The sequence below is a fragment of the Psammomys obesus genome, unplaced genomic scaffold, assembly GCF_907164565.1.
Source record: "Psammomys obesus unplaced genomic scaffold, mPsaObe1.curated_primary_1811, whole genome shotgun sequence".
Classification (NCBI taxonomy): domain Eukaryota; kingdom Metazoa; phylum Chordata; class Mammalia; order Rodentia; family Muridae; genus Psammomys; species Psammomys obesus.
The window spans coordinates 1120186-1141999 of record NW_026594240.1 but is presented as its reverse complement, the minus strand read 5'-3'; the positions used below and the strand labels follow the sequence as shown (position 1 = coordinate 1141999).

The 21814-nt window shown below is 52.9% G+C and overlaps 2 protein-coding genes across 2 annotated transcripts; one reads left to right on the top strand and one right to left on the bottom strand.

Moving 5' to 3' along the window:
• The first annotated feature begins 4990 nt into the window (after nt 1–4990).
• LOC129684988 (basic salivary proline-rich protein 3-like) lies at nt 4991–7864 on the top strand. The gene is made up of 4 exons (XM_055618292.1): nt 4991–5000; nt 5953–6198; nt 6990–7292; nt 7392–7864. Exons 1-4 carry the CDS (start codon nt 4991–4993, stop codon nt 7862–7864), a joined length of 1032 nt encoding a protein of 343 aa, XP_055474267.1.
• Nucleotides 7865–13477: 5613 nt separating this feature from the next.
• Nucleotides 13478–15503, bottom strand: Hoxc8 (homeobox C8). The gene is made up of 2 exons (XM_055618303.1): nt 15068–15503; nt 13478–13770 (listed from the first exon to the last, which is right to left on the bottom strand). Exons 1-2 carry the CDS (start codon nt 15501–15503, stop codon nt 13478–13480), a joined length of 729 nt encoding a protein of 242 aa, XP_055474278.1.
• Between the last annotated feature and the right edge of the window lie 6311 nt (nt 15504–21814).

Genomic DNA, 21814 nt, shown 5'->3' with positions numbered 1-21814 from the left:
AGGATGCCTGAGTTTCCTGGCGCCCCACCCTCAGTCATACCCAGAGATGAAAGGGGCGCCAAAGTTGGGGAGATTCTCTTTTGGGGCCTAAAGGTGGTAGGCTCAGGGGTGGGCGACCTGAGGAGCAGAAAGTAAGTCTCAGGCCTGGAAAAGTTAAGTGTTTTATTACGTTCCTAAACAGAGGGCAGATCCTGAAAGGTTTCCTCGATTTATAATGAACAGAAAACAGCTGCTGGGGGGAAAGGCAGAAATTCTGGAAGGAAGATACCAGGAGAATCAGAAACACAAATGTCTTCCCTTTACCTAAGGAATTTGGGGAATATTAACTTCCAACACTCTCCTCTGTATCTCCAAAGGGAGAAAATCCACGTTTCTTTTAGTTGGACCTTTGATTTTGCAGCTGAAATTTACTGAGAGGACTCAATCCAAGGGGGCAAGCAGGTCATAGGGGTTGGATCTTCCCTCCTTGGGATAATATTTTTTTCCTTTTCCCATTTTGTGCTTTCTCCTCCCTTGGCAAAAGATTGGCTGTCTATGGGGAAGGGGCTGGGACTTGAATTTTTCTAAATATATTTATATTTTCCTGTTAAATTTGTTTGAAAACAATTATGGAAGCTCATCAGCAGAAGCAAGAACAGATGTTTTATTAAAACTGCAGTGCAGTTCTGTAAATATGCACAAGTCTTGGGAAGGAGGGAGGCTCCCGTTCTTTGTTTCCATCAGAACAAGCCTAGAGAAATCAGAGAAGCTCCCCATCAGTCCAAAAGCCTATGTAATGCCCTGGGCCTTCCGACTTCTGAAATAGGCATGCTGAAGGGACTTGGTGTCAAGAGCAGATTTTTTGCTTTGGGAGCTACAATTACTGGATTCAAAAACAGAATATTAAGACTCAGGAAAGGAATAAAGGAGTAAAGTTGCTACTGGCAGCTCCAGTCCCCACCACCCAATCCAAAACACATGCCTTCCAGGGGCACTAATTATAGGAGAGGAATTTACTGCCTGCTTCTCCGGCCTGAGTGGGTGTATCGCTGGCCTGGAGGCTCAGGGCTGCTCCAGGCTCGGGTGCTTAGGGATTTCCCCCACCTCAGTCATGTCAGATCTCAGCCAGGAGAAGGCAGCCGGGTCCCTAAGGTTCAACACCGGGGAAAGGATGAAGGGAGAGTGGACTGCAGCTTCTAGAATGGCCATGGACAAGCTTGCTTGCCTTTGCTTTCTTCTCTGCTCTGGCAAATAAAGTAATTTTGTGTGTGCAGGCGTCTGAAGTGAGCTGGTGAGATCTGGAATTCTTATTCGGGGATACTCTTTGTGTTCTGCAGATCACCTCTCTCCCAGGATCCCCCACCTCTTCGAGGATGTTTGTGACTGACTCTAGCACAGATTCACAGCTGTACTCCAGTCCTGGCCGCGGAGGCCAACTCCAGCTCCGCTGCTGCCTCCTTAGGCTGTGCGTGCACCCCAGCGCTGGAGCGGGCGCCGCTGACGAAGGCCCCTCGCCTGCCCGGGCTCCTGCCTGCCTAAAAGCCACCGCAGCTCTGGGACCCTGCCCCTCCACCATCTCCAGTTCTTGATTTCCAGAGATGCAGAATGGTTACCCCGTCAGCCCCTTTTGTGCCACTTGTCGAGAGCTGAAATCCCTCTTGGAGAGAAAGCTGAGTTCAATAATTGCTCAGCTCACCTCACAATCGCACTATTTGGTTAAGGCTTTGCTGTTCCAGAGTTCAGCTAGCTCTAACTGCTTGTGACTAAACTAAAAAAAAACAAAACAAAAAAAACCCCACAAAAACCCTATTCCAAGTGTCTGGTGTTTTGTGAACAAGCCCCTTTGATCTCCGTGGACCTCTCAGGAAAAGAATTGTAAAGAGAGCTGATCAGGCCAGAGAACCTGAGCAAAAGGAGGTCTGGTCTGCTTGGGAATGCCAAACCTCGGCTCACCAAAGGTGGGGCCGTTTTCTGGGATGTGGTAGGAAGGTTTTCTAACACGCACACCCTGGATACACATAGTGCATTCCAAAAAGGATCGCTCCTTTCAAAAGTCAAGCTTAGAGACACTGGAAGAAAGTGAAATTTGACAGAACCCATTTGCAGGTGCTAATATTTGGTGACAAGGCTGAGGCTGACCAGTTGAAGGGGGTTGGAGTGTCTGCAAGGAAGGAGGGAAGGAGAAAAGAACCCGATGGGGCATGTTAGGCTGCTGAGAATCGCCACCCATAGCTCTCAGGCCTGTGCTGTGGCTCCTTCTCTTGAGCTAGGAAGAGATTATGAGCTGGAGCTTTACCGCCCTTCAGCCTTGGGAGAAGGTGCTCAGAGGGCTCTGCTCAGTGATGGCATGCCTTCCCTCCTTCCTCTGCTTCTGCAAATCTCTGCCTGACCTTTCCCAACAAACACTTCCTAAGTACATCGGCCAGCACAAACCCCACCTTTGCATGTCTGGCTTCTCTGACTCTGACTTAAAACTCAAAAGGAAAGTGGGTTCCATCACACTTTGCCCTGAAACCCCTTCAGGCTTCATGTGAAAAAAAAAAAAATCTGGCTTTTGAAGACCAGGCCCTCAAGCCTTTTACCTTGAAGCCAAAGTAACAGAAATATCAGCTGAGGAGGGGGCTTGTGGAGAACATTTCACACCTAGTGAGAATGGAAAGTTAGCTGCCTCTGGACATGCCAAGAAGGCAAAACAGGGGGCCCTACTTGACCTGAAAATAAAAATCAAGACCCAGAATATTTAGGGCACTTTTGTTGCCGAAATAGAGCCTGGGGGGACTGTCAAGTGAGGAAGGAGGGTGACAGGGAATGTGCTGTTCTGTGCTAATCCAAAGAAGCCCCCAGCTTTTTGGTTTCTCCGATGCTCCTGAACATCGACCATTACTTGGGTCTGGAGGTTCATGAGAATTTAAAATGGGAGAACTTGGCATTTATGACATCGCAGTATGTTGTCATATGGAAACTGTGACAGTCATAAACACATGACGAGAGCTGTATATATGAATACCAAGCCTTCTCTTACCTCCCTCCCCCCCCAGGTTTTCCTGGTCTAACTTCTCTCACTTAGAAATAAAATGTTATTATGTTCTGGAACAATAAGCCAACAATGAAACACCATCGTCATTTCTCTATAAATAAGTTTATCCTTTATTGTCAACAGATCTGAAAGAATCATATAGTTCATACTAGTGAAAGAGGGAGAGAGATGGGGAGAGGTGAATTAATTTCAGAAACAAGAATACTACTAACTGCAATGATACTGTTTTAGATTTGATAACTAGGAGCAAAATTAAAGGCAATCATTGACTTCTCTGAGTCTCCACCTGGAAGGATTGGGGGGTTAGAACCCTTACAAAGGGGCAATTTAATTTTGTAGGACTTGCTTAAATTCACTGCTATTTGGGGGACTGAGAAGACAGGAGGAAAGGTGAGATGTTTCATCTAGTTTTATGAATCCACCAACATCACCCTGACTGAAAATCCATCCACCTATATCTGAAAGAAGCTCACTCAGAAAGGAACGGAGGAGCCAGGAGAAGGAGGAAGAGGAAGGAAGGGCTGCTGAAATGTCCTCGGGGTCTATAGTCCCCTTTCCCAACTGGTTACCAAGGCTAAGAAAGAAAAGCTGTAGAAAGAGAAGAGAGGTTTGGAAATCTCTCCAACACCAGGACACCAGGAGGTTTATGGTGTCTCCATAATTCCCCTGTCCCATAAACATCGACCCTATTTTAGGACAATTTCTGCTTCCTCCCTTCAGAAAGGGAAAATGAGGGTGCACATAAGGGTAGAAGGTAGGGGTGTTGAAAGGGGGAGAGGGTTTGAAAGAGCCCTGGACTTTGTCCTCCCCGAGCTAATATGCTGGTTTGGCGGGTTTCTGACGCAGGGTGGCAGCAGACAAAACAAGTAAACAAGCATAAACAGGGGTGGCTGACGGCACCGTGGCGGAGGCCGTGGGCTGCTCGAGGGGCATGAACCTGGGGTAATGCTACCCCAAAGCTGGTGTGGCCAGAGCAGGAAGGCCTGGGTTATTCTGTTGAAACCTCTGTGAAGAAGCAAGGAAGAAAAGCTGTGAGACTACCAGAGCCACAGTCTGGGCAGGAACCTGAGTCTTTGGGTAAACCCCATCCAGCCCTGTGTCTTCCCTCACTTTCATTTATGGGGCCTTCCACTGACATTCCTATTTCCTCTCAAGCTCTGTCTTTTTGTGGCCGCGGAAAAGCTGCAAAAGAAAGCCAGTCAGTTCCCGGGGCAGTGGCCGGTACTCAGGGCTCCAGGCCCACAGGCCAAAGGGCCCAGCTTGCATTCTAGCGGGGCCTCCAGCAGCCTTCTCTCCAAGTGGACCTCACTCCAGTTCAGGTCGATTACAAGGTTAAAATGCACCCCATGGGGTTCCAGATCTATTTATAGGACCTTCCAGAACTCCCAATATGCTTTACAGACAGGCAAATCTAGGGTGAGGTCATGAGCCAGGAGCAAAGGGAAGGAGGGCTATTCACAATATCCTCACCCTTCCTGGTTTGCTTCTCCACAAGCCTTTTTAAGCACCTTGACCTGCAGCCACCTAGATCCATGCCCAGAAATCACCTTAGCCACTACAATCCCTTTGCCATCCCAGTGGAGGCTTCCAGCCTCCAAGGCCCAGCCCTGGCGGCTCAGAACTGCTCACAGGCTCACAACAACCATGAAAGAGCCCACAGACTTCACTTTCAAGATGACTGGGCTCTTCTTGGAAAACAGCCTGCACTGGCAGACTCCATAGGGAGGTGAGGAGGGACAGCAGAAGGTGAGGTGTCTCTCTGGCTTAGACAGCAAAAGCAGGGAGCCCTTGCAACTTCTTTGGATTTTGGAAGCCACATACTCCGATTCCAGCACACGCATTTCCATAGAGACTCACCGAGGCCTCCTGGAGCACAGCTCCTCAGCCCACTCTCAGCCCGTGAAGGCTGACAGAATTTTGCATGCACATTAAACAGTGTTGGTCAAATACAGCCATGGTAATATACAAGTAACCATGAGGAAATGTGAGTCTCATAAAGCCCTCCCTGAGTCTGAGACTGTATACAATAAACATCTGATTCCACCAAGCCTGGTCTCAGAGCACAAAAGTCACCTCAGCAAAGCTGCCTTTTCCAACCAAGGTCGAATTCTGTAGGGTTCTGTCCACAATTGTCAGACAGAGGCAAGAAAGGGCCTGTTCTGCCCATTTCTGCTAGGAACCTGGCCTGACTTACAGAACCACTGAAGGGGCGGGCCTGAGCGTGCCCAAAGGGTGCTCTCAGAGGGTGCTTCTGGGTCCCGGGCTCTCGGGAAGTTGCCAAAAGCCCTGATCCAAAGAACCCAGTGACCACTGCGTGTGCAGAGTCCTTGAGCAAAATTCTATTCTTGGCCTCCGTGGCTATTATTAGACAACCAGAAGGGCTCTCCTGCAGCGAGGACCCGCATCCACACAGAATTTGGCCTGCAAGGAGACCGAGGATAGCCCCGTGGCCCCTCTGCGCTTCCGTTTGGAGCGCCAGAGACAGAAAGAACCAGGGAGCAGGGAAAGCGAAAGTAACTGGCGAGCACAGTGCTGGCTGCGTGCTGATTTACCCCAGACTGGAAACCCAGAGCTGGCATTCTGCTTCTCCGCTTGCCAAGAAGGGTCTGAGGGCGAAGGGTACAGAATGAGGCGGGGGTGGGGGCTGCAGGATTGTCGCCAGGAAAGAACAGGAAATCAATAAAAAATAGGAAAACACCTCCAGCTGGTGTTTCTGACGGGCGCTCTGGCACTGAGGCACCTCCAGTTAGGCCTGGAGAAATACCCCGGCCTAGCCCAGGCCCGCCCCTCCGAAGGGAGGGGGCCTCTGACATCCCAGGTGAATCCACACTGGGCTGAACCGGCTTCTCCAAAACTGGTTTTCTTTTCGGGTGAAACAAAGGAGACTTATGCCCCCCGAACGGCACCCCCTCCCACGTCATTGCGGCCATCCGCAGGGACCGGGTCCAACAAAATGCAGGCGGAAGAGAGAAATAGCGGCCTCACCGATCGCCGGTTCCCACAGTGTGCCAGGAGAAGGCTCCGCTCGGGCCTCCAGGGCCGGTCCACTGTCCCAACGCACTCCCCTGGCCCCTCTCAGGTCCCACAGACTCCCGTCCGGGTCAGCCGGAGCCTGGGTCCCCCGGGCATTCGCCGGGCATCCGCCGGGCTCCGGCGGCGGGAGAGCGCGGCAGCAGCAGGCGGCAGGCTGGGCCCATTTGGGGAGAGCCAAGCGTTTTCTTGGTCGTAAACAAGGAACGCGAAATTAGCCCCTCGGCAGACGCCTCTGCCGACACACCATCCTACTGGGGGGTGGGGTGGGAAAGGGGAGAGAAAATGCCATTTCTTCCCCCGGGAGAATACCTCAGAGGCCTTTATGTCGACTGGAAAAGGGGAAATTTGGGGGGGCTGGCGAAGGGAAGGGGGTTGGGGGGGCCGGGGAGGGAGGATTCACTATCGGCTCGGGCTCAAGGGGTTTGATTTGAATGAAGTCGAACTACATTTTTAACAATTTAATAAAAACGGGTTCTCTAACCAGTGCGCCCCCCCCCCCCAGGCGATGGGTCTGGGGTTAACAGGAAATCAAGCTGTCCCCTCCCCCACACTGCTGGGCGAAGACTCTCAGTGGAGCCTCTGAGAGAAGGGGGGGTTGACGCAGACTGAAGGTGTGAGTCTGTGCCCCAGTGTCTGGGCACGGCCGGGAACCTGCGGCCTTCCCAGATCTAAGGTGTGTCTGCTTGGGTGTGTAGGCATTTTTGGGTGCACGCCGCTCTTTATGAACACACCAACTTCACGCTTACAGGGTCTCCTCGGACCCGGGCCCGGGAGCAGGGCGGAGTCATATATCAAACTGCAACACAGTCAGGGCCACGTACATTTGGAAGAAATTAAGCCACCGTGTTATGAAGCCATGTGTGTCCCGTTAGGATTAGACAACACGCCATTAGCACCACTTATTAGGAAGATCCGGGACTCTCCCCGCCACCCCGGCCAGACTCCCCTGCGAGGGAGCCCCCCACGCCACGCGTGAGTGCCCTCGGCCCGCCGTGCCCTCGCCCGGGCCCCGCGCGCCAGGCCTGGTCCCCCCGCCCGGCCCGAGGCCTCCGCCGGTCCCACGTCCGCCGGACTCGGCGGGTCCTAATCGAGGGCGGCGCTGCGAGGCGCAGGGGGAGGCCGGGGCGGCGTCCCGCGTGGGGTGGGGCGGGGGCCGCGGACGGGCCTCCTTTCTCCGAGCACAAGATGGCTTTTGAGCGCCGCCTCCCCGCCCCCACCCTCCCCGCCGCGCCTCCCACTCTCCGTGCGCCGGCGGGGGCGGGGGCGGGGTGGGCAGACTCTCTCCGCGGCTGACGTGCACCAGCCACCAGCCTCCCCCACCCCCCTAATTGCCAATTAACAGGCTCCGCCGCCCGCCGGGGGCGCCGCTTCCTGCTCGGCGGCCCGGCCCCGCGCCCTCACTGCGCATGTGTGGAGCCGGCCTGGGCGAAGGAGGGGCTGCGGGCGCGCGGGCGGGCGGGGGCTCCGGAAAGTTTGTTTGGGGCTGGAGGGGCTGACGTCGCTCAGGGGGCGACGGCGCAGACTGCAGACTCTCCTCCGCGGCCGCCGCGGCCCAGCTCCTCCACCCGAGAGCGCTCGGCTCGCCAAGGGGCAGGACAGACCCCGCGGGCCCCGCGCCCCGCACCGGAGGCTTCCGGCCCGCTGCCGAGACCCCCCGCCCGGGACCCCAACTCTGCCGCACAGCGGCCCCGCACTCGCTCTCCCGCCGCCAGTGGCCGGGGTTCAGCCTCACCCGTCCCCCCACCCGGTTACCCACGCGCTCATCCTCTCACCAGCCCCCTCTTCTCCAACCCACACGAGCCGCTGCTGTCCTGATCCTGAAACCGCCACCCAGCTACGGACCATTAGTTACACATTTGAACCAATAAGGAAACACTTACCGGGCGCCGCTGTCTCTCTCCCTCTCCCTCTCTGCCTTTCTCTCTCCCACTCTCTGTCTGTCCTCATTCTGTGCGGTTGCCGAGAGCCTGTTTCAGCTCCACACACACGCATATACACTTTATAGAAATTTAAAAAGAAAAAAAAAGCCCTGATATATAAAAAAAATAATAATAATAAAGCCAAATGAAATCAAGGGGAGTTGCAGGGAAGGGCAGGAGGGAGAACCTGGCGAGGGAGGGGTGGAGACGCCAGCAGCTCCGCAGCTCAGCCCCACACCCGCGCGCCTCCTGCCCCTTGGGGGCCAGAGGGTAGGGTATGGGAAGAGACAGAGGTGAGGTGCTCTCAACTCCTGCCTCTCCCCTCCCACCCTGCCCTCCCCAGGTGCCCCCAGCTTCCGGCAACTCCACTTGGAAGGAAAAAAATTAAATAGGGAAAAATAATTATTAATCAGATCAATAAAAAACAATTACTGGCAATGAACGGAGAGCCCGCGCAGGTTTCCCTGGCAGTGTCGGGCTCTTACAGGGAGGACTGCTCTGCGGAGCTCCGAACGGACAAACCACAATAAAAAGTTCACGTTCATGGATGGAATCCACATGACTTCTTGTGGCCAATCCAACTTGTGAGTCGATCGTAAACTTTTATTACTCAGCTGTAAATTTTCTGCAAACAACCGGGAATGCGCTGCGTTTGTGTAGCGTGTGCAAATGGGCGCCCGGGCGCCATGTTTACCCAATTCTCTCAGAAAGAGAGCACCCCCCACTCCCACCCCACCCTCACCCACCGCCCACTCCCCAAAGGCCGGCGGTTCTAGACTGACGGCGAGAGCCGACGAGGGGTGCAGGGAGGGAAGAAAGGGAGCTCGGACAGGCAGGGCCCACTGCCTCCTCCTCTTGCTGGCCCGAATTTTAAATACTTGTCTTAATAAGTGAAGGTGATAATGCTGGCCCCGACAAAAATCAAAGCTTTGCAGGGCTCTGTGCAGAGGAGGGAGCTGACCACGGACACTGCCCTCACTTCCACCTTTGTTTTCTAGAAAGAGAACACATCTTTCCCACTGCAGGGCCCCAGGCGAGCCCCCACCCCCACCCAGAAAGGAAGACGAGTCTTGGGCGCTGGCAGCCTTGCCAACCAAGCCCAGAGGACAGAGGGCTGGACGGGGACCTGGCAGTCCTTTGGAGGCAGCAGAATAGGTGAGAGTTTCCAGAGGCTTCAAGGACCCTTAAAATGACTCTCACCACCCAGGTGGTTTCTTTCTCAGACAGGACGACACTCCCAGCACCCAAGACCACTCCTCGCTTCAGGCCCCCTTGTTTTCTAGATTCTAATGGACCCGTGATCCCCAAAGAGTTAAAGATAACATGAAGGCTGATGGTGCGGGTCTGACTTTCTTTTTTGTGGAGGAGCAAGGCTCTTTGAAACCTTTCCCCCTGTCAGGTTGCCCACACACCTGTCTTTTTCAGAGGAAAAGAAAGAAAGAGTCCTCTCAGTGTTTGGGCAGCTAGGATCTGCGGAGTCCGCAGGCCCCCTAAGAGAGCCAGCGCTGCCCTGAATTCTACCGTCTGCTCCGAGAGTCTGTGCACCCATTTCCCCAGACCTCCAGTTTTGCTAGTAAGTGCAGAGTGGGGAGGGCAGGATAAATTACCTCCTAGAAGCTATACACTAGGCTGTAGCCCAACCACTCCCCACTGGCTGGAGGCTAAAGGCGGGCAGCTTTCTCCGGGTCGGCATTGAGCTGGCAACAGAACCTCAAGGGCTGAGTGCCCAGCCAAAGGAAGACCCTTTACCCCTCCCCAAACTTCCTCCCGAGTAAGTAAAGCAGTTGCCTCAGCCGGATACAGAGACCTCCTTTCTTTTACAAACCCACCCATAAATTTTATAACAGGTAGTTAAAAATTACGACGAGGAAGCGCTGGCCAGCTCTTCACAATGGGCGGCCTCGAGACCTGGGACGGCCCTGCAACCACTCACCGGAAATTTTACTTCCAGATTGGGGCACGCACAACCTGTCCTGAATCCTCTTTAACTGGGGCTGGGGGTGACTTTTCAACTTTCAGGAACTCTCTGGGGACACTCATATGAGAGTGGGAGGCCGACCCTCCCTGTCCTTCAGGGAGGGCGCTGGGAGCCCCTGGGGCACGCTCTTGCCTTGGCACCCCAGATTTCTCCAGGACCTGCATCCTCTTTGGGCATTCGGTGAAAGAGTGGGAAGAGAAAACGCGGAGCTATTTTTTTTTTTTATCCCAAGAAACGAATTTGCCCCCAACTTAATAGCTACATCACCCTGTCTCTACGGTTGAGATTAGACTAATAAATCCAAGGCAGAATGAGCGAGATGCTTCAACTCAGCATTTTGGAAGATACTATTTTTCACAAATCACAAATAGCTTTCGGAAGCCACTTTGATTGGCTAATAAAAAAAGTAAAGAATGGGAGAAAGTCGTTTCTTCAGCAGCCGAATGGTACCCATTTCGGTAATGGGACGGCACGGCATTTAGGAGCTCGCATTTCTAAAGAGCGCATCCCGCTCTCGAAATTACATTCCCCCATAAAACGGGGTTTTAACCTCCTTTTCTTTCCAAACCAGAAAACAGAAGCGGAGGGCTGGGGAAGCGGGGAGTGGGTGTCGTGAGAGGGGGTGCTGAGGTCTGACCCTCGGCTGCGCGACGTTTCCAGAGAAGCCGGGCGCCAGACGCACCCCGCCCTCCGACGCGACGGCTTAGGGCCACGGACATTGCTGAGCCGGGCCTGGGATGAATAGGGGATTGGTGTTAGGGGGAGCGGCGAGGCTCTTCAGAGCCATTTGACAAGGGGTTCATCTGGCTCTGCTTCAGGGCAGCAAATTTTTTATCAACGGCAACCATAATCTCACTATTAAAAAACGAAAGGGCTCTTCCTCGGTGGTCCCAGAGTCTAGGGGGAAGTGAAATGTTTCCAGGCCTCCCTGGCCAATAACCTATGCCTCCCAAATCAAACCTCATCACTTGGTTGCCAGCAGGGACCCCAAATTCTTCAAATTTCCCCTGCAGCTCCTACTTCCACACCACAGCCTCTCAAGGCGGGCTGGGGGAGGGCCTCAGCCCTAGGAAAATTGCCTGACAAATCTTAAACCCCTTTTATAGGAGACAGAGATCGGGACCCTGATGAAACACTTGGCCTGGGCCTAGGTTAAAAATCATTGACCCAGAAATCTGGTCTCAAAAATGTCTGTCTTTGGGAGTCTGTTTTTTGAAGGCCTCCCTTCCCTCGTTTGCAGACTGGCTGAGCCAGGCTGCTTATATCTCTGGAATCTGGAATGGTTTGAGCATAATTTTATTGGCATAAACAGATTTGTCTGCCTGGGACCCTCCAGATCATCCCTTTCCTACCTGGGTTCCCGAGCCCTTTGCTCCACTGCAGCTGCGGTTGGGGACTGTCCTGCTTAGGCCCACCTCCCAAACCAGTGGTCCCAGCTGTGGCAGCCAGGCAAGCTGCCCAGTTGTCAAAGTGAAGCCAGCCAGGAGCTGGCTTGAAACAGCCAGAACAGAGGCTAAGTGGACACATGGGGGCCAAGGGGCAGTGATAGCCTTGTGCTGGTTGAATCTGAATTTCAGGATGCAGACCCTCCCTGGCTGGTCTACCAGGTACTCCTCTGCCCTTCCTTTACCCTCTACCCCAGGCAGAAGCTTCCTCATCCCCATGCTTTGGGATTATTATTACTGATTATTCAGCTATCTTTAGCTCCACACACCCCCACCGCATCATCTCCACTATTTCAGGGTGATGTACTAGGTGCTAAGGGGGGACCACAAGCAGAAGACACATAAAGATCATAAAAGAATCCCACCATCTTACCCTTCACCCAGACCCCTGGAAGAAAGGGCATAGGCACAGGAGGAGCATGGGATAGACTCTTTATGTTTGCCCAGCAGAGATGAAGGGGCTACAGCATGAGCCCCAGCTCCCCTGGGGTCCCAGCACCTACACACCTTGTCTAACTTTAGTACTCATGTAAGTAGCCGCTTCTCCTTCCGGGAGGCTACCTCTTTCTCCTCCTCCCAGATCTGCCTGCCTTCCCCACTCCACTTCCAAGCTTCTCTCTCCGTGAGTTCCAAGTCCCACCACCCAAAGCCGGGTCAGCTAGGCCGTTTGCAGAGCTAGGAAAGGGAATAGAGAGGGGAGGAGTAGAAAACGGGGGAGAGTTGTAGAGAAACAGCAAGTCATGCCAGCTTTAGTGGTTTTTTCTTCTTTCATTTTTTTATTATGACTCACGTGTACAATACAAAGCACTTGGACCAGGAACAGGGCTTTCAAGACACAAAATCTACATTCATAGCTGGACATAAAGACAAATGACCAAAAATTATTATTATAGATATATTTTAACATTTGTTTCCTTTCGAGCACATTGCATAAACAGAGAATCCGAGACAGAGTAACTATACATTCAGTGCATTTCACTCCTATTCTACTGGGTTAGAAGCACAAGAAAAGCCACAAGACGGGCGGGCTAGGCAGTCTCAGTTGTTGGGATTTTCCTTAGTGGAATAAGCAGCAACAAACGACAACAAAACCGCATTACAAATACTCTCAAAGCAGGGTTTCTCTCTATAGGTAGTGATAAAATACATTGGAGGTTTCTTTCTTTTTTTTTTCTTTTTTCTTTCTTTTTTTTTTCTTCCTGTATTAGGATTTTTTTCTCTCTCTCTTTTTCCCCAAGATTATTGCAGGTTCCCTTTAGGTAGTATGTTTAAGATTTATTATCAGTATATTATTTTCATGATTATGGTGATTTCTGAGCACAAACACTAACACAGCTCAGATGAAACTGGGCCCAGAAGAACAGAAACCAAACAGCAAAGGCAAGGCAAGGAAGGCATGGGCCCAAGTGGCCATGGGATGGGTAGATGGGATTTTAGAGACCATTGCCGGCCCCTGTTGACCCCTCAGGAAAGGGGTAGATAGAGAACCCCACATCTCCTTCATTTTCATCAGGTTCCTGGAGAAAGTCAAGGGGGTTTTCTAAGAAAGAAGCCTGGGGGTGGGGGAGGGCATCTTTTTTGCTGTCTTTTATTCCTTTTTTTCTTTCATTTCCCCCTTTTCCTGTTTTTTTTCTTCTTTCCTTTCATTAATTTTTTTTTTTTTAATCCAGTACTCTAATTCCTAGCATGCAAGCAAAGCCAGGAATCATCTTCTACATCTTCAGGGGAAGATAAATGTCAGAGAAGCAGTGCAGGGGGGGGGGGGAGAGGCCTGGGGTGTGTGAGGGGATGCAGACCTTGAAATGCAGGAAGGGCTCAGAAGTGCAGCAGGGACTGAATGTGTGCGGAGTGTGGAGTGAAACAGAACTTTTCCCTGCGTCTCAGGCCCCCACCCCAGACACATGAAGCGCGGGGGGAGTCCAAAGGTAATAAAAGCGGAGCTGCAGCTATCTGACAGGTAGTTAGAGTTGGGAGTGTCATTCTATTCTCTATAAAAGCAAATGACAGTCGTAAACTTCTCAATTTATCTGCTACCATAAAACGAAACTTCAAGGGAGTTGCTAAGGGGGTGGGGATTTCTCTTTTCCTAGTCCTTATTTTCTTCCTTTTCCTCTTCTTCCTTCTCCTCTTCCTCATTTCCTTCTTCCTCCACCTTCTCTTCGTCTCGGGTCCCAGGCAGTTTATCCTTGTTGTTCTCCTTTTTCCACTTCATCCTTCGATTCTGGAACCAAATCTTCACTTGTCTTTCGGTCAGTCCCAGGGCGTGAGAGACTTCAATCCGGCGCTTTCGCGTCAGATAAGGGTTAAAGAGAAACTCCTTCTCTAATTCCAAGGTCTGGTACCGGCTGTAAGTTTGTCGTCCGCTGCGCCTCCCAGGAGCTGGACAGAACAGAACCCCAGGCTGGTTACGTTTGGTGGGGGCTCTGTCCACCCAGCACAGCTACCCTGCCTCCACAAGGTGCCCCCTCCGCTCTTCCCAGCTCTCCCTCCCTCCTGCCGATAAGGCCAACAGCAGAAGGCAAGCAAGGGCAGGAAAAGTTTCCATAGATGTTTTGGTTTAACTCCCTTCACCTTGGGAGGTGGGAGGGGGGGCAGGAATGTGGCTGTCTAAAAAGTGAGGGCTTGAGGAGGGATAGGGAAGCCTGGCAGGGTCCGTCAGGCCTACAACCTGGCGCTTACAGCTTTGTTTACAAGTGCAGAGTGGTGAGCCGGCCTGGGGACACAATCTGTTTCCAAAAGAAAGGGAAAGGGCTGGGGTTAAAGGAGAGCCGGAGGGGGCTCGTCCGCTGTCCCCTCCTTGCCAATCTTTGCCTAATGCTTTTCCAATAAGAAAAATAATTGATCTCTTGGAATGTATCACAGCTCTGCCTGAGTGCTAACTGGAGACTAACAAATAAATCACGGGCCATCCCTGCCGGAACTTGTCGTCAGCGCTTCCCCTGTGCTCCGAAACTGGGCTGTACGAGGCCGTCCTGGGGCTGGTGACCCGAGCTCTCTGGGACCCATGGTTCTTGACTGGAGGGTAGCCTGACATAGGTCCCCCGGACCTCAGAGGCCCCTACCCTGTATTTCCCCTATCTCTTCCTGAGCACTGGTTTTCCTGTCTCAGGCTTTCAGCCTTCCCTCCAACTGGAGGAAGTACAGAAAAGTTGGGTGGTGGCCTTCAGGCTGCTTCTCTGAGAGGAAGAGGAAGAGACCCCAGACAGCCAGACTGCTCTTCCTTGGGTCTTTCCCCTCTCTCTGGCTAGGGGAGACCCAGAAGCCTGGCCACTGTCTTGGAATGGCTGGCTGGCTTTGGGAAAACTGGCTACCAGCCCCAAAGACAGATAACCTCAGTTTACTCGGGGTGCCCTTGCCAGCCACCTCCCCACTTTGACGTTAGAGACAGGGAGAAGGAGAGACAGAAGGAACGAAGAAGACAATTTTTAACCCTTTGCACCCACACATCACCTTTCTTCCACCTTCACCCCAACACTCACAATGTCTCAGCACCGCCCCCCCCCTCCCGTCCCCAGCCAAGCCTTTCAAACTCCAGGAACCCACCCAGGCACGGGCGTGGAGGGGGAGAGGTCCCCAAAGCCAGGAGGGAGAGCGAGGGCAGACAAAAAGGAGGCGGGGGGGGGGAGGAGACCCCGAAGCGCGGGAGACCAAGGGGGAAAGAGAAAAGGCTTCTCACCGTGGGGTCTCATCCATGGAAACATGAGGCTGGGAGACGAGTTCTGATTTAAGTGGCCTTGTCCTTCGCTACTGTTAGTGTTGGCGGAGGATTTACAGTCGGGATATTGCACCACGCTCGCCTCTTGCTGAGCCCCATAAAGGGACTGTCTGGGGAGCGCCTCGTAGCCATAGAATTTGGAGGCGTCTCCGTGGCAGCTCAGCGAGCAGGGGTTCTGCTGGTAGCCCGAGTTGGAGATGCCGGAGGTGCCATGGTGAAAGAAGTCTTGGACGTGGTGCGAGGCGTGCTGGAAGCCGGGCGCGGAGCCGCCGGGCCCGTACACCAGCGCATGGCTCCTGCCCACGCTCTGAGGGAACCGGCAGTCGTAATAGGCCGGTTCCAGGGACTCGCCGCCTTTGTATTTGGAGAACAGGGGGTTGACGAAGTAGGAGCTCATGCTGGGTACATGAAAACCCGCGTCCCCCTCCCCTTGGTTCACGCTCCCCCGCCCGGTATCCCCGAAACTCCCCTCCCCCCGGGACCGAACCCCAAGCTGGCCGGCTCCCCCGGGCTGGACTGCTGGGCTGGGGGCTGGGCAGGTGGGGGCGCGGTGCCGGCTGCGGCTCGGCGGCGGCGGCTCTGCTCACTGTCGGTAGGTAGAGCGCGCTCTCACTTAGCTTTCCTCTAACAGCCCAGCGAATTCCTCAGACTCCCGGCGGTGGCGGCGCTTACACGCGATTCGCGTTCATCAATCCACGACATGAAGACAGGCGAGCGAGCGAGCGAGGGAGAGGGAGAGAGAGGGAGAGAGAGAGAGAGAGAAAGAGAGAGAGAGTAGGGGAGGGTTGAGGGGTTCAGGGCTGGGGGGGACCTGGAGTAGAGGAGGGAGGAGGAGATGGGAGAGACGGGGGGTGTGGTGTGTGAAGGGGGTGGCGAGCCAGCCCAGTTAATGGCCAAGGCCAGCTTTTCTAAGGTGTGCACTACAGTTTGAAGGTGCCCCCTTTTCCTTTCTGAGAGATACCTGAGCATCAGGTCACCTCAGGTTACCTCAACAGGTAGAAGACCCCAGCGGGTGACATTAGTAAGTCAGAGCTGAGCCTTTAACCCAAAAGATGAGCTCTCTGGGGTTCCTAAAGTCTGGGTACTCTGAGCAGAAACCCAGCATGCTGATTATGTACCCCAGGCCCTTCAGCCTGCAGAATCTCCAGCCTCTAGCCCCTCCAGGGTCTGAAGCTGCCCTGTCTTCTTTACATCCTGGAGACTCTTGTCCCTTGACCACTCTGGGGAGGGAGTAGTCTCCACACACCCCAAGAAGGCCCACACTGCCCTCCAGAAAGCAGCCCCTTCAAGGAGCAGGAAACCCAAGCTGCCCTGGAGAATGTGAGAGCAAAGCTGTTTGGGGGGACTGAAAGAAATAGCTTGTGTGCCCAGGCTTCTGCCTAGCCTAACTCAAGAGATTTCTTTTTTTAGAGACTGTCGCTGGGCTGAAGGGTGAGTGTGGTCCTCTCAGTGGGGGCTGAAGGGTGAGCATGGTCCTCTCCGTGCTTCTCATAAAGCACCACCCCATAGGAAATGCTGGCTCAGCCTGGAGGGGCCCTCAGGCTTCTCCAGGCAGCCTGCCCAGGCCAGGATGTGGATGGGAACTGTCAACAGACACTCTCTAAATATTTACCCACACTCTTGGGCATGGGGGGAGCATCCTCATGCCCAAGACCAGACAAATTCAAGATAATTCTAATGGGAAAAAAAAATAACCTTGCTCTATCAACAGCCTTCCTGGCCATAGTGTCTACAGTTATGTGGGGCTTAATTCAGGGAGGAAAAGAAGAAGGCACAGCACGAGGGCAATGTGTGTGCTGTGTGCCTGTGTGCTATTGTGCTCAGGAATGAAGATGAATAAGAATGATTTTTCCTGTCTTCTTCCTGTACAGTGTGTGAGCCACCCTGGAGCACACTCAGGACACACACACACACACACACACCCCACACTGTATGTACTGCACTACCCTCTTGCCCAGAAATACATCAAGTCCGTGTGTTTATTTACACTGGCCACACACGCCCCGACTCACAGCTCCGCACACATGTGCACAGCAGCACATAACGCTTGATGAACATATACACATTTGTAGGTTTTGCATCAAGGAATTTTTTTCTTCCACACCCTGGGGTTTCTGAGTTGGGCAAGGAAGGATGTGGTTAGAAAAACAGATCCTTTTCTTTCCCAGCCCATGCTGAGCCAACTCTGGGCATAAAGCGAAGACTAGCAGGGCAAGACAGGATGAAAGAGCAGCTCTCCCGTGTCCTCTTTATTTAAATAATTGTCGGGGAAATGGTACTCTCAGTCAGATTCCTAAAGGAGACTCCCTGATGTCCTGGCAGGAGAGCCCATCGGATCTGGATCTTTTGCATTTAGGGAACTCACCGCTACTGAACTTAGCCACTGCCCAAACTCTTGGACACAGAACTCTAGCTTTGCAGCAGCAGCAGCGTCCAGGTCAGGGCTGTATGTTTCCCCAGGGTCCAGAACAGCGGGGGGCATCACAGAGCAGCTCGGCCGACCAGAGCCTGCTGCGCCGCGCCTTTGGCTCCAGCCTTGTCGATTTGCGCAGTCTGCTCGGTACAGAGCCGAGCAGGGTGGATCCGAGTTTCTAGCACCCGGGGCTGTCATAAATACTTTCTCCTCTTTGACTGGAAAGAGGAGGCTCGGAGCGTCCGGGTCCTCTCTGCGGCCTGTGCCTTATCTTTTAGGGGGTGGGGATCTATTTTCAGATTTTATGGTCCAGCAAAACCCCCTGCTACAGAGCTATTCTTCTGGGCCTTTGTGTCTTGGAATGCGACCATCCTGAGTCGTCCGAACCGCTGCCTGTCTGGGATCTCATGAGTCCTGTAAGACTCGGTTTCCCCTTTGGAGGATTTTCCCCGCTTTTGTGGATTTATTTGTATGATTATTTTCTTTCACGTGTATCTGGTTTATTTTGCTGAGTCTGGAAATAAAGGAACTGCAGGCAGCCGTTCTCGCCGGCCGCTCTGTCCCTCTGCCCGAGGACGGCACCGCCCTCTTAGGTACCATGGATTTATGTTCTTATGTTCGTTTGTTCGGGTCATTCCTCCTTTTTGTGTTAATTACTTGCTCCCCACTTATCTCCACCAGCGATTATTTTTGATGCCTGCCCTCTTTCGCCTCCTGAGTTCTCTGGTAGAGCGAGGGCTCATCTCCCGCTGCCACTCACGAGTTATTTACACCTCGCAGGTGAGAGGGTTTATTTGTTCAGAGGCAGTGGGCCCGAAGCTAGCAGAAGCAGGGGCTTTCTGGCTGAAGCTTCCAGCCTGGCCTGAAATGTCAGCAGGCCAAGCCAGTGTGTGTGGGGGGGGGGGGGGGGGGGGGACACCGGACCTCCGTCTCTAACATTGAGCAACAGCGCCACCTCGCGTTCACTTGCTCCAATGCAATCTGGCTAAGGGAAAACCAGCAAAGGTCCCAGCTCGAGCTGAAAGGTGGCAAGTTAGGAGGAAAAAGCCTCTCTAACCGGTGCAAAGGAGAGGAATTCCCAGGCAGGTGGTTGTCTCTGTTCTTTGGTTTTCTAAATTCTTGAAATAAACCTTATGAATGGTTCCACACTGTCTTCTTCTCGTTACCCTCAGTTCTGGAATAAAGAGACACTGCAAAAGAGCGGCTGGAACCTCCTCCACTCGGGCGTTTTCCAGTCTAGAAAGCCCTCTGCGCAGGCGATGCACCACTCTGTCTGAAGCTTCCAGCATGCTTCTGCTGGAAGCTTCTGCTCCCAGCATGCACCCTAACCTCCAGACCCTCTTGCCCTGACGCGCAGGCTGCAGGACTGTGCTCCAGGCCACTCCCACCCCCCTGGTTTGTAGTCCCTTGAACGCGCACCCGCTCTTCACCTCTCCCTCTCAGCCAGAGAGATCCTGATCTCCGTGGGCCATAGACAAAACATTCCTATAATCCGATTTCAAAGGAAAGAGTGTCCACCTTCTTTAAACCATAAAACAATTAAGGCCAGACGTCTAGCCAGCTCCGCACTGCTGTTTTGTTCGGCCCCATTCAGAACCCAGAGCAGGGAGACAAACAGGGCCATAAAAGTGGCGTTTCTGGGCTACGGAAATGTACCTATCTGCTGCCTTCCCAAGTGGGACAACCTTTAGGGTTTTGTGATTCTACAAAGAAGCAGAGGAGAGGTGGGAGGGAAGATGAGGGGAGGAGGCTGTTTGCTAGCCCCTCGCTTCAAGCCTGCTTTCATTTCTCTGCCCAGATGTGCGTCGTGTTGTTTTAATTCATAAACGGTAATGAATAAGATCGACTCTAATTCTGACCTGGGGCTGGAAATCCTCGAGGTCAGATTAAAGAGTGGGCCTACTCTAAATCCCACCATTTCCTGGGGTCCTACAAGCTCTGGGGCTCTCTTTTCCGCCGGCAGCCAGGCCTACTCCGGAGGGCAGGCTTCAGGAAGCAGGCCACGCTGAGGGATGCAGGCAGAGAGAAGGCTTCAGGGCCTTGGAGCAGGGGCGAGACTGAAGCCGGGAAACAGCGCTGAGCTCAGGCAGGGAGAGAAGCCCAAAGCCGGACCCAGCTGGTCCAGACTAAGGGAGAGGAGGGGATCTTGGTTCTCATCAAATGCAAACTGAGACCAGGGTTACAGAAGAGAGAGAAGGCCAAAAGGGAAGAAGAATGAGGTAGTGAGCAAATCCAGTACATTTCCAAAGACCGAGGAACCAATGCTTCTACCAACCAGGAAAGAGTGAATGCACTACAGACAGCTAAATCCCCCGCTGCCACTTGATTGTTGACCCCCAATATGAAAGAAACAACATTTCAACCCTTCTCATCCTCCTCCAGTCCTCCAAATTGGAAGAAGAGAGTAGGAGATTCAAACAACAGGGCAAGGGCTATCCCTACAAGGGCCCAGCAGTCCTGACGGGGTGATATGGAGGGAGTTAGTCAGAGGACCTCCCAATTATATTCTCTTAGGTGGTGTCCTCCGAGCATTCAGAGCGACACCCTGTGTCCTTGGCAGAGTGGACAGCCCAAGATATTAAAGGGCTATATTTCAAACATTCTAATTTAATGGTTTCCAGATTGGGGGATTTCCGAGAAAAGGGGCGCTGAGCTGAGGCAGACCCAGCAGCTCTGTCTGCTTCTGATTAGCCCATGAAAACTGCTCCAGAGAGGAAGGGTTCTAGAGAGGGTGCAGCCATCACCCCTCCTGGCTAGGCTGGTAGATACAGATCAACACCTCTTTGCTCAGGGTCATGCAGCCACCAGACAGCACCCCACTCCTGGCTATTGCCAGCTCCTTGGAGTCTCACCACCCCTAAGAGTACAGCCTAGCTGACCTTACTCACCCTGATCAACATTCGGACTTCAGAGGGGGGAGAGAGGGAGAGGGAGGGAGGAGAGAAGAAAAGGAGAAATGGAAGGGGAGAGCTAAGGATAAAATCTTTGAGTAGAAACTAATTTTGTTTATTCTGATTTTACTGTCCACTTCCCTTTCCTCTTCATTCTGTCCTCTGCCGTCCTCCCCCCTTCCCCCCCTTCTTTCTTTTTTTCTTGTATTTTCATTTCTCCCTTCCTCTTCCTCATTCGCCACTCTTCTCATGTAATACTCAGCGCCTGCCCCCCAATGTTCCTTGAGGCCTGCGCAGCCTCTCCTGCCGGCTGACCATCCACTCCCCTTCTTTCTCAGCCAACCTGAAAGCACCACAGCACCAAAACAACCAGGCAAGAAGCCGGTCTGGGCCTTCACCCAGCACCCCGCTTTTATCTTCACCTATCTGTTCTCTTCAATCTCATGTACTCATAAATTATTACAATTAATTACAGCCAGCAAAACCATTTAAGCAGTGCTCCCCACACGCTCCATCAAGCCACTGGAAACTCACAGCCAGCCAGCCAGAGCAGGCACAGGCTAGGCCTCTACCCCTCCCCTGGAACACCCACCCCCATTCTGTCCTGTCGAGAGAGAAGCTATAGGCATTTGCCCTTCTGAGGTGGAGGGAGTCCCTTCTCTGGCTCCAGTTTCCCTTAGAGAATTTAAGCACTTGCCTCTTTGACAGAACCATGGGGAAGAAAGCTGATGAGAACTAGGTGCAGTTGGGTTTCTGGCTCTTTAAGTGACTCCGCTATATTAACAGAGTTGTTGTGCTGTAACAAACAGAAGCACCGGTACAGGACAGACACGGGGTGACGGCTCTGCTCTGGACACGCCTGAGGCACCAGCCTGCCTGTGCAGTGCACTCTGGCCCTCAGCCCTCAGCTCTGGGCTGGGAATCATCATTGTGTGTGTCTTTTTGTAAGAAATCTGCCCGCAGAGCACCCAAGGCCCAGGAAGGAATGGCCCAGGCCAAATACGATTGAGAGGAGGGAGGGAGAGAGAGGGAGAGAGAGAGAGAGAGAGAGAGAGAGAGAGAGAGAGCAATTTAAATACTGGCTTCTCTGAAGAAAGAAGGAAAATAATCACATTTGTGTGTGTCATTTATTTCAGTTTCGCTGGGGGAAGAGACGCCGTTTCTCTCCTGCCTCCTCCTCGCTGGATAGAACTAACTCTAAACACCAATTTCTCAACACTTAACCCTCCCACATCGCCAGAGTTTGCATTTTCCCCTTTCTGTTTTTCTTTTTCAAGACGGTGGGCTTTTCTCTATCTTGCTCTTTCCTTTTCTTTTCGTGCTTTCTCCCGCCTGGGTTGGGGCAATTTTGAGGGGTTTTTGTGTTTTCCTTGGCTGTGCGGAGGCAGGAGGCTGGGGCAGGGC

Bases quoted from the DNA above. Each gene is read 5' to 3' on its own strand.
- LOC129684988 (XM_055618292.1), top strand. The intron at 6,199-6,989 runs GCAGGCTGGGCC...CACCCCGGCCAG, and splicing joins GAGCGCGGCAGCAGCAGGCG to ACTCCCCTGCGAGGGAGCCC. The intron at 7,293-7,391 runs GTGCGCCGGCGG...GCCAATTAACAG, and splicing joins CGCCGCGCCTCCCACTCTCC to GCTCCGCCGCCCGCCGGGGG.
- Hoxc8 (XM_055618303.1), bottom strand. From the start codon at position 15,503: ATGAGCTCCTACTTCGTCAACCCCCTGTTCTCCAAATACAAAGGCGGC. The intron at 13,771-15,067 runs GTGAGAAGCCTT...TGTTCTGTCCAG, and splicing joins TCCATGGATGAGACCCCACG to CTCCTGGGAGGCGCAGCGGA.